At 43.0% G+C, this 12,210-nt stretch overlaps 1 protein-coding gene across 2 annotated transcripts in view; it reads left to right on the forward strand.

The window, feature by feature from the left end:
• The window catches only part of PDE7B (phosphodiesterase 7B), a 483,285-nt gene extending 471,310 nt beyond the window's left edge, over nt 1–11,975 (forward strand). For both annotated transcript variants that reach the window (XM_063443263.1, XM_063443262.1), the window contains 4 exons: nt 1,630–1,774; nt 2,884–2,980; nt 8,597–8,677; nt 10,462–11,975. In XM_063443263.1, the coding sequence (XP_063299333.1) occupies nt 1,630–1,774; nt 2,884–2,980; nt 8,597–8,677; nt 10,462–10,676 (538 nt within the window). In that variant the 3' untranslated portion in view covers nt 10,677–11,975. The remainder of the gene's footprint in view (nt 1–1,629; nt 1,775–2,883; nt 2,981–8,596; nt 8,678–10,461) is intronic.
• Nucleotides 11,976–12,210: the final 235 nt, after the last annotated feature.

The raw sequence follows: 12,210 nt of genomic DNA on the forward strand, positions 1-12,210 counted from the left end.
GGAGCCCTGCCTTCTTACTATTCGGCTAGCTCCACTTAGCTAAGAAGCGCTCTCAGACAGTGAACGCAGGCATGTATTGGGCTGTTCTTAGTGCAGGAAATGCTTCTCCTAAAGGAAAAGTGGATATGGTCAGTTGTTAAACCATTTTTAAGTGGTTTAACAAATAACCCTGAAGGGCGCCGGGCACTCCTGGCACCATAATCACAACCAGGGCTGTAGTTGGTTTGGTGCTTGGAGTGTTTCTGTAAGTATTAGTTTATGCAGAGTATATAGACTATGGTGCAAGGAGAAGCAATTTTCCATTTGCAAAAAGTCACTGCAAATGCCACTCCATCCCTTAACCCCTTAAGGACACATGACGTGTGTGGCATGTCAAGATTCCCTTTTATTCCAGAAGTTTGGTCCTTAAGGGGTTAAATAAGTCATGGGAAAACTATGCTTTCCTTTTGCACATAAAAGTGTGTGAACGGCAATGTAAGACTCAAACAGCAGTAATTTCATGATGATAGTAGATATTTCATGCAGTCTTAAAGGGACACAATATTCACCAGAACCACTACAGCTTAATGATTCAATGCATCGCTATGAATAGATGCTGGTTGGCGCAGCACCGTGTTTTTCTGCGCTTCCACAATAGCTTCCCAATGCTTACATCTAAAATGTAATTTAAAATGTATCCTATTTACACAAAATGATTTCTAAATACATTCATTGTACTTTAACCCATTTAGGACCTAACTTCTGGAATAAAATGGAATCATGACATGTCACACATGTCATGTGTCCTTAAGGGACATGTCATGTGTCCTTATTGCTGTGAATGTATGTTATGCACTCAGACACACCAACAATATGTACCTCTTGGAAAAGAGGGACAGTGGGATTTTGACCCAAACAGAGGGACTGTCTCTCCTAAATACAAGCAGCACCCCTGCTGTCTCCAATAAATACTATTGTACAAGGATTGATTGGATAAGTTCAGCACTCAAATAGAATGAGCAGAGCTCACTGTAGAAGTTGCAAATATTGAGCATTTACAGCAAAATACTGCACGTGTTTCCACTACATTTATTTATTTAATCTATTGTGTCTACATTTATTTTTAATGCAGTATCTGTGCAATTCTTGAAACTCGAGTCTGCAGTGTCCCTTTAAAACCACTGATCATAGTTATCTCTTTAGAGATGTAAAACTCTAAATAGTTACTGTACAACATTAAGTAGATAAAAGCGATTTCATTATATTCTGAAGCACAGCATGTAAGTATCCATTGCTATTGATACCAAAGTAATAAATGTTACAAGTCTAATTAGCACTCTAAAGACTGTTCTAGGCTGAATGCCAATTATAGATGAGTTAACTACACAAATTAACTGCACTGAACAAAGATACAATTAACCAGCCTCTGAATCTGCATCTCATGGTGACCTCTACAGTGCCGTGAACACTGAGCATATTTGAATATTGGAAAATAGAAAGTCCAAAAATATATTATGCAGCCTCACACTCACTTGAAAATTAGCTATATGGAATAGACTAGTTTCTTCTCTTAGTAAATGGACTCTTCTATCTCTTTGCATTAGTTATTTTCACTTTGTTCTAATCATGTTAATGATCTTTCCATTTCAGGCAGGACATTGAGCAGCAGCTGGGTTCCTTAATTTTGTCCACTGATATCAATCGTCAAAACGAATTTCTTGGCCGTTTGAAAGATCACCTCAACAACAAGGATCTCAGTTTGGAGGATACAGAGCACAGGCACTTTATGCTGCAGGTAATGATAACTCATGGTAAGGATGACTAGATCCACCATGGTTGCAGGGACACATATACGTTTCTCATATTTATGAAAACACTAAAGTGTTGCCCTGCAGTGTGTATAATGCATATTCTATAGTATTGCCTAATTGCTTAATTGCAGAATTCTTCATTGCCTAATTACTTCATCCACTACACCATTTTCTGAATTCTACATACTACAGGGCTACCCTTTTCTTGTACTGCCCATCAATATGTATATGTGATCTGTGTCACAGAAAACATGTTGGATCTGGTAACCCTGCCATGGTGCTTCATAATTCTGTTATTCTAGAGCTGCAGGAAGCTTGTGTTAGACACCATCAGGGCTATTTGCTAAAGTTAGACTTAAAGGTGTATTTAAAGTAAATTTAAAATGTAAGGCTAAAATAGCCGAATTGGAAAAATTCTCAAATTCAGCAATGCTTCAAGTTCAGCTACGTGACCTTAATTTTGATATTCACTTTCAATTCTCAACCTGCAAGTTGTTTATTCAAAAAAAAAAAAAACAGACACACCTTACAGTAAAGTGTAACCTCAGCTCCTTCTTGTGCCTTTATCATTAGCCTCCATCCTTACTAGTCCTGTCCCTAAAAAGAGTGCCAGCATGGGGCAGACACTGCGCTGCACACAGAGCGACCTTGAGTTAATAACAGTAACAGAGATGTATTTTGTTGGACGAGACATGGTGGTGTTTAGAGATATATTATATACATGAAAATTAGCAATTTAACTTCTGTGTGTGAACTGCTTAATCCATCCTTCTTAGAAATACAGTCTAACACTAAACTCCTTCAATTGCACAGCTGTGGGCACTGACTGATATTACCACAGGGCCACAATGTGTAGAACACTAATACCTAGCTTCTAACGCCTGTGTTTATTTATTTTTGAAGAAACCGCAAAAGTCCATGTCTTGACAAATAGCCATATTAAAGCAGCACTGGACTGGATACTGATTTATCTCATGATATTTATACCCAAACGGTGTGACAATTTGTTTGCACTATGTTTTAGTTCAGAACAGACAAGAGAGCTGGTGCATGAATTAATAGGTAGCAATAAGCCCCCTTTCTTCTTTTGTAGATTGCCCTGAAGTGTGCCGACATCTGCAACCCCTGCCGTGTCTGGGAACTGAGCAAGCAGTGGAGTGAAAGAGTCTGCGAGGAATTTTACAGACAAGGTTAGGGGCCAGACACTAGATTATGTGCTTCTTTACATGCCAAACAAGCAAGAGCATTCAAATCCAGATGTACTGTGCCAAAGCAATCTCTCCTATCTCTTTATTTACACAAAGGTTAAAATATCCGGTCAGGACAAGGTTGAGCCACCAAATCAGTTCGAAAATTAAAATTTAATTAGTATTTGCTTGCATTCATTTCTGTAATGGAATAAGAGAACAGAGGCCATTCATTACCAACAGTGAGATTTAGTGTCACCATTGCACTGAGCTTCAGGCTTTCAATATTTGTGCATGATGTCAGCTGAGCTGAACAACAATACGTCTTTCAGATAGATATCCATGTAAGCTGTTTCATTTGTTTATGCAGCTCGGTGCAATCAGTAATGCCTAACATTTATTGGACCTATATATCTACACAACAAGGCTTTATTAAAAAGATTGAGACTAAACATGTGCATTATTGCTGTGAAATCAGAAATGATATGAGCAGTCATATGATACCTGTTTAATATTTATTTATGAAAATAATGTTATTAGGGATACTTAGGAGGTGATCACAATCCAGTGCCAGTGTTTGATCGATAAAGTTATCTGGATTTTGGTCAGAATTGAGTTTATGTTTTGAACGTGATTACAATCCAGAAGAGTCACAACTTTTTTCTTGCAGGATTAATTTAAAGGGACTCTATAGTCTACATATAAAAGCAAGAAAGACAGGTCCCCCAGCCTTCCTTCTTGCTTTTATATGAACTTACATTTAATTAAAAAAAAATTCGAGGTGTTTTTAAATTAAAAACTTACCTCCGTTCCAGCGCCGAGCTCCCAGCCAGGCCGCGCCCCCTTTTTCGTCAAAATGACGAAATCGCGGGGCCCAATAGGACGCTTCTCTGAGAGAAGCGTCAGGGCGATGTGGTGCGCATGCGCGGCTTCGCGCTGCACCAATCGCGTTCTTCATAGAGCGGCATTGACAGCCGCCCTATGAAGAACCTGAGCGCTTTACCGCGCATGTGCGCGGAATGCGCGTTCGCGAGCTGAGCTGTCTGACTGACAGCTCAGCTCGCTTTCTAAAACTATATCAATAAGGGGGGACCTACTGTCCCCCCCCCGGCCCCCACCCCTGAGCGGCGGGTGGGGGCCCTAAAATTATCAATAAGGGGGGGGGACCTACTGTCCCCCCCGGCCCCCACCCCTGAGCGTTGGGTGGGGGCCCTAAAATTCACAATAGGGGGGGACCTACTGCCCACCCCCCCGGCCCCCACCCCTGTGCGGCGGGTGGGGGCCCTAAAATAAAAAATAAGGGGGGGACCTACTGTCCCCCCCCCGGCCTCCACCCCTGAGCGGTGGGTGGGGGCCCTAAAATTCACGATAGGGAGGGGACCTACTGTCCCCCCCCGGCCCCCACCCCTGTGCGGCGGGTGGGGGCCCTAAAATTCACAATAAGGGGGGGGGGGGGCTACTGCCCCCCCCCGGCCCCCACCCCTGAGCGGTGGGTGGGGGCCCTAAAATTCACAATAAGGGGGGGACCTACTGCCCCCCCCGGCCCCCACCCCTGAGTGGTGGGTGGGGGCCCTAAAATTATCAATAGGGGGGGGACCTATTGTCCCCCCCGGCCCCCACCCCTGTGCGGCGGGTGGGGGCCCTAAAATTCACAATAAGGGGGGGGACCTACTGCCCCCACCCCTGAGCGGTGGGTGGGGGCCCTAAAATTATCAATAGGGGGGGACCTATTGTCCCCCCCCGTCCCCCACCCCTGAGCAGTGGGTGGGGGCCCTAAATACAAAGGGGGTGGGGACCCTAGTTAACCCTCCCCCCCCAAAAAAAAAAATATCTCCCTACCTACCCCCCTCACCCTAAAAATAATGAGTGGGGACCCTTTAACTAAAAACCTGTAAAGAAAAAAAATAAGATAAAAACAACTTACCATTCGATGTTTTCTTTCTTCTAAAATCTTCTTTCTTCAGCCCCAAAAAAGGCCAAATAAAAATCCATAATAACCGAAGCAATAAAAAAAAAAAAAAAAACCCGAGCGCAAAAAAAATAATCCATCTTCACCCATGGAGGGCTCCGCGCAGACTGAGCTCCGCAATGCGGGGGAAGGCTTATAAAGCCTTGCCCCGCCCTGCAATTAGGCTAAGAACACTCTGATTGGTGGGTTTAAGCCAATCAGAGTGCTCTTTGTCATTTTACAAGCGTGGGAAAATTCCAAAGAACTTTCCCACGCTTGTAAAATGACAAAGAGCAATGTGATTGGATGGATTGAAATCCATCCAATCACAGTGCTCTTTGTCATTTTACAAGCGTGGGAAAGTTCTTTGGAATTTTCCCACGCTTGTAAAATGACACAGAGCACTGTGATTGGATGGATTTCAAGCCATCCAATCACATTGCTCTGTGTCATTTTACAAGCATGGGAAAATTCCAAAGAACTTTCCCACGCTTGTAAAATGACAAAGAGCACTGTGATTGGATGGCTTGAAATCCATCCAATCACAGTGCTCTTTGTAATTTTACAAGCGTGGGAAAGTTCTTTGGAATTTTCCCACGCTTGTAAAATGACACAGAGCACTGTGATTGGATGGATTTCAAGCCATCCAATCACATTGCTCTGTGTCATTTTACAAGCGTGGGAAAATTCCAAAGAACTTTCCCACGCTTGTAAAATGACAAAGAGCACTGTGATTGGATGGCTTGAAATCCATCCAATCACAGTGCTCTGTGTCATTTTACAAGCGTGGGAAAATTCCAAAGAACTTTCCCACGCTTGTAAAATGACAAAGAGCACTCTGATTGGCTTAAACCCACCAATCAGAGTGTTCTTAGCCTAATTGCAGGGCGGGGCAAGGCTTTATAAGCCTTCCCCCGCCCTGCGGAGCTCAGTCTGCGCAGCCCTCCATGGGTGAAGATGGATTTTTTTTTTTGCGCTCTGGTTTTTTTTTTTTTTTTATTGCGTCGGTTATTATGGCTTTTTATTTGGCCTTTTTTGGGGCTGAAGAAAGAAGATTTTAGAAGAAAGAAAACATCGAATGGTAAGTTGTTTTTATCTTATTTTTTTTTCTTTACAGGTTTTTAGTTAAAGGGTCCCCCCTCATTATTTTTAGGGTGAGGGGGGTAGGTAGGGAGATAAGTTTTTTTTTTGGGGGGGGGAGGGTTAACTAGGGTCCCCCCACCCACCGCTCAGGGGTGGGGGCCGGGGGGGACAATAGGTCCCCCCTTATTGATAATTTTAGGGCCCCCACCCGCCGCTCAGGGGTGGGGGCCGGGGGGGACAATAGGTCCCCCCTTATTGATAATTTTAGGGCCCCCACCCGCCGCTCAGGGGTGGGGGCCAGGGGGGGCAATAGGTCCCCCCTTATTGATAATTTTAGGGCCCCCACCCGCCACACAGGGGTGGGGGCCGGGGGGGGCAGTATGTCCCCCCCCCCCTTATTTATTATTTTAGGGCCCCCACCCGCCGCACAGGGGTGGGGGCCGGGGGGGACAATAGGTCCCCCCTTATTGATAATTTTAGGGCCCCCACCCGCCGCACAGGGGTGGGGGCCGGGGGGGGCAGTATGTCCCCCCCCCCTTATTTATTATTTTAGGGCCCCCACCCGCCGCACAGGGGTGGGGGCCGGGGGGGACAATAGGTCCCCCCTTATTGATAATTTTAGGGCCACCACCCGCCGCACAGGGGTGGGGGCCGGGGGGGGCAGTATGTCCCCCCCCTTATTTATTATTTTAGGGCCCCCACCCGCCGCACAGGGGTGGGGGCCGGGGAGGACAATAGGTCCCCCCTTATTGATAATTTTAGGGCCCCCACCCGCCGCTCAGGGGTGGGGGCCGGGGGGGACAATAGGTCCCCCCTTATTGATAATTTTAGGGCCCCCACCCGCCGCACAGGGGTGGGGGCCGGGGGGGGGCAGTATGTCCCCCCCCCCTTATTGATAATTTTAGGGCCCCCACGCGCCGCACAGGGGTGGGGGCCGGGGGGGCAGTATGTGCCCCCCTTATTTTTAGGGCCCCCACCAGGCCCCGCTCAGGGGTGGGGGCCGGTGGGGCGGAGGAGAGTAGGTCGTCCCCCCCCCTTCAACCACTATTGTGGCAAGACAGCATCCCTGTGGGTTCGGGCTTCAGCTGTCAGCTGAAGCCACGCCCACAGCAGTGCTGACAGGCTGTCAGCACACAAAGCGCGTTCACAGTGCTTTGTGTGCTGATAGCCCGTCTGATGCATTCACCCAGAATGCATCGGACGAGAGGCCTTTTTAGGACCTCTGAACTCGGAAGTCCCTCTGGTGGCCGTCTGATTGACTGCAACAAGAGGTGTTCCAAGCTTCCAATGTAAACACTGCATTTTCTCAGAAAATACAGTGCTTACAAGAAAAAGGCTCCGGGTAGCTGTAGCACTCACCTAAACAACCTCATTAAGCTGAAGTTGTTCAGGTGACTATAGTGTCCCTTTAAGTCATCATGGTTAATCACGTGATCTCAAGATTGATACCATGCGATCACAAGGCCAACAACAAACAAAATAGTTTTTTTCCAAGTATTAGACAGCACTCACATGGAAAAGTACTATAACAGTCTTGATTTAATTCCAGGGGCAGAAACCAGTGAATAAATATTGACCGTTTTTGATAACAATATTTTTAAATCAATTTCCGCCTGGATTTTATGTGAGTGGAAATGCAGACAACCAAACCCTAACCTGGCAGCTTTAAATAATGCCTCCAACATTATGTTTAGTCTACATGCCACCAGTCGCCTTGCCGATATTTAGAAAAAAATATTTAAAAATTGTAATTGAAAGTCCTTCCAACAATATTAAGTCAATGCCAATATTATATCTAGTCCTATATTATTAGCTCAATTATTTTACCCTAAGATTTAATTGGTGAGTGGGGACATTTAAATATACTGGTTCTAATGAAATGAACCAAAGAGTTGTATGCAGTGGAGGGCAGACAATTTCTAACCTTTGGAATATTTTGTATTAACTAGACAATTCTTTGGTTGCTCCAGGCCACCAATACCAGCACCTATTACCCTTTGTATTATAGATTAGATTATGTTTGTTAAGAAGACAGACCTACAGATGTACCAGGTGGAGCAGAATTTATGGAGAACATACTTCTAGAGACTAGAGTTTTAGTACACAGGCTACATTAAGATGTAGTAGGATATGTACAGTACTGTACACTTATTTGCTATATGTAGTTTCCTTTTCCCTCCTTATTATTGTTTGTTAAGCAGCAATATATTTCACAGGCTGTACAGCATATCAATAAAGCATAAAATGTAATCGTGACAAAACAAGGCAGGTATAGAAGTAAAAGGGATAAGCAAATAGAGAGCACAGAGATAATTAAAACTAGTGAGAGGCGAACTGTTGGTGAAGTCATACTCTTTGTGTGATATTAGTTTATGTTTGGTGGTACATGATAGGTTCTTGTAGTTAACAAATGCCACTTCCATCACTGTAAGTAATTAAATTTACCATAAAGGGTTTTGACACTGTGGCATACATATGTTCAAAAACTGTCATTGAAATTTTTTCAGACACTGTTCAGTGAATTTTATAAGTAAGTTATCAAGGAAATGAAAGAAGACTAACATAAGATGCTGTTTCTGAATTTATAGGAGACCTTGAACGGAAGTTTGGATTGGAAATAAGCCCACTTTGCAATCAACAGAAGGATTCCATCCCTAGTATACAAGTTGGTGGGTACACATTGCACTTGCTCTCTTGAAGTCCATATGTATTATTACCATAAGTGAAGTGTAGCAGACATTGAACTAGATATATGTATATTTCCATCTAAGAATTCACAGTGAACTGAGTGGCTCCAAATTTAATCATGTGGATTAGTGAAGAGTTTTACAGTTGTCATTGATAATTGTTACTTTTCGGAAGAAATTTAGACGTTAATAAAGAAAAATGTTATATTGAAATTAGTTGAAAAGTGAATAGGTCTCTCTCCCTGAACCAAAGTATTTTCCTTTCTTATATGTCCTTCAGGGTGTTTTTTGCATATTCCTTTTGTCTTCTGCTCCTTTACCCTGATATTTTCCACTGCAGTCCTATAGTGTCTTTTTTCCCTCCATCCATCTTCTCCGTCATTTTGCCTTTTGTCCTCTACCATCACTCCAGCCTGTTCATCACCCTTCTTCCTCCAATTGCCCCTTTTGTTTTTCCATAAGCCATTTCCACTTATCACTATACTATTCTCTACCATTGTCTTTTAGCCTTCAACATTGCATTTTACTCTCTTCCTTACACTTCTTTTTTTATTTGCTCATCTCTCCATCATAAAAAAAAATAAATCCTTCACTTTACCCTTTTCATCTACCTTTCCCTATGAGTAGCAGATGGTGTATGGAACAGGCAATTTATCTAACTACATGCACAGATCCTTTGTGCTGTGTGTGGCCTTTAAAAAGAAAAGCATGGAATGTGATGTCACCCTAAAGTACTCCTGAAATGTCATACTCTTTTTCTTTTTTCTTTTTCCCCAGTGTATATTTAAAGGACCACTATAGGCACCCAGACCACTTCAGCTTAATTAACTGGTCTTCGTGCAAGGTCCATCTAGGGTTAACCATGCCAGCTGTAAACATAACAGTTTCAGAGAAACTGCTATATTTACATATGGGTTAATCCAGCCTCTAGTGGCTGTCTCATTGACAGCCGCTAGAGGCACTTCCGCGCTTCGCACTGTGATTTTCACAGTGAGAAGACACCAGCGTCCATGGGAAAGCATTGAGAATGCTTTCCTATGGACTGACTGAATGTGCGTGCTGCTCTTGCCGCGCATGCGCATTCAGCCGATGACGACCGAAAGAGGAGGAGAGTCTTCAGCACCGAGGGAGCCCGGCGCTGGAGAAAGGTAAGATTTTAATCCCTTCCCCTAGAGCCGGCGGGAGGGGGCCATGAGGGTGGGGGGGACCTATTAATACTCTAGTGCCAGGAAAACGAGTTTGTTTCCCTGTTCTATAGTGGTCCTTTAATTTTCCAATTAAAGTACAAATAATACAGAAAATGCATCAAGAGTTGTAACTCAAATAAGGGCACAGTAGGTAATTACTGAGGAGTACATAAAAAAGTACATCACACTCATATACTGGTAATATCAACTGACAACAAAAGTTCCAGTAATCTCTGTGACTTCTCATACCCCATCCCTAGCTTCACTGGCAGTAGTTAGAACAATGTGATTTCATCGTACCTAGTTGTAATTGCACCCAGCCTTAGATGTCAACAAAAGATCACAAGCAGGATTTGGCATCTGTTAATGACAGAATCTTACAGCTGAGGCAATAGACATAACTTTCATGCACTGCTTCAAAATTACAATAAGTGTGCTGATAGAAGTAAAGTATGCAGCGCTTTGCTCAGATAACATTGTGCTATTCGTTGAATGCAATATTTTCTTTACCTTAAAACACAACTTTATTGTGCTTAATTTTCTCTATCATCTAACATATTTACTCTCCTGTGTTGGCAGGCTTCATCACTTATATAGCTGAACCCCTCTTTTTGGAGTGGGTCCGGTTTACTGGAGACACACCTCTGTCTGTAAATATGCTAAACCATCTCAGGAAGAACAAGTCAAAATGGAGAGCACTACTGCACAAGCAACGCAGCAAGAGCAATGATCGGTTGGGACAAGTAACTGAGGGCAAGGAAGACCAAAAGTTCAGTGAAAGTGGAGCCCCCTAGTGACAGTTTCAGACTCTTTCCTGCAGCATTGCAAGGCTTCTTTTTGCTGGCAACAATGAAGTGCGACAAAAGTAAAGCTCAGGTGGGCTGCTGTTGATTTTCACAACAGCTGAGAATAAACCAGGGACGAGGAAGTAAAGGAGACAGTGGAGCATATTAATCTGAGTAACGGTGGTCATACACCCACCGATATTCTGGTATCCTATTGTCTCAGCATCTCCAGCATTTTTGTCTTAGCTCACTGAAAGTTAAACCAGCACCTCTGATTACAAGTGAGCTATGGTCCATCTTAATAAGTAATGGACAGAAGGACATGGATTTCTCTGTGCCATCTAGCATCTTTTCTTGAGGAAGAGAATTAGTGGCTGCCATATTTATAGACTACAGGAGCCATGTTCAGCACATCCAATCCTCTGGAGTCTTACTCCATCATATCTGTAAAAGTATGTACACATCATGAGGAACAATATAGAAAAACACCAGCATCTACTGGACTTCGAGATCAACTAGACTTTATTTCCTAAAGAAGTTAGATAATAGAACTCTCTCTCTATTTTTTAATTTTTATATTCTTCAGAGCAGATTAAACATGTAAAATGCAAGCACTTCACAAACTGCCCTACAAATATACAGAGGTTTGTTTTTTTGTTTCAATGCTTTAACACCACTTCAGACACTATACTGTTTTAGCCATGCAAGGAGTAGTGTGTCCCATCCATTGTAATGTGTGTAATGGCCCCATAGTCAGTGGGCTGAGTGTGATCTGCCATTCTAACACGTGACAGTTTTTTCACTTGAATGGCAGTGGCTTTAGAAATTATAATGCAACATGTGTATATTTTTTGTATATACCGATCTACTGATCCTCCTGCCAAAATACTGAAGCAAATTGGGACTGCTACTTGTATAAATGATGGCACTGTGAACAGATTACTGTTACTTTTAACACAAAGAGAAAATATATAGCATTTGTAAATATGGTACATAGGTTATTTCTTAATAGTGCTCTCATTTTCAGATAAAGGCCTTAAATTTTACCTTGTCACATTTCAGTTGTCGTACTCAAGCATAATTCACTAATGCCTTGTTGTTCATAACAGCGGTCACAAAAAAAGGTATAGGGTGTGTATGTCAAATACTCAAATACTGTACTTCACAAGCATTCCACGGGGTCTAGAATAGTGGTTCTTACCCTGGGTCTGGATCCAGATTTGGGTCTCCATGCTATTTCAGTGGGTCACCCTATGGTTGGGACAGGCATATCATATTCATCTAAAATATTCATATAAATATATATATATATATCCAGCATATAGGTTGTTCAATATCTTGAAGAATTTATTTGACAAATATCGAATGTGCCAAGGTTAGCTAGTACTGGTTTAAAGCAAGTAATTTCAAGGCTGTCCGGTTTAGTCCAACAGTATATCCTTATTATAAAGTACAGGTCTAATGTTTGGGATATAAAAATGGGTTCTGTGTGCCAACTATAATATAGTAGATTAGGCTGAAGTGAACCTGTCAACGGCAGTGT

This window comes from Pelobates fuscus, chromosome 2 (genome assembly GCF_036172605.1).
Source record: "Pelobates fuscus isolate aPelFus1 chromosome 2, aPelFus1.pri, whole genome shotgun sequence".
NCBI classification, from domain to species: Eukaryota; Metazoa; Chordata; class Amphibia; order Anura; family Pelobatidae; genus Pelobates; species Pelobates fuscus.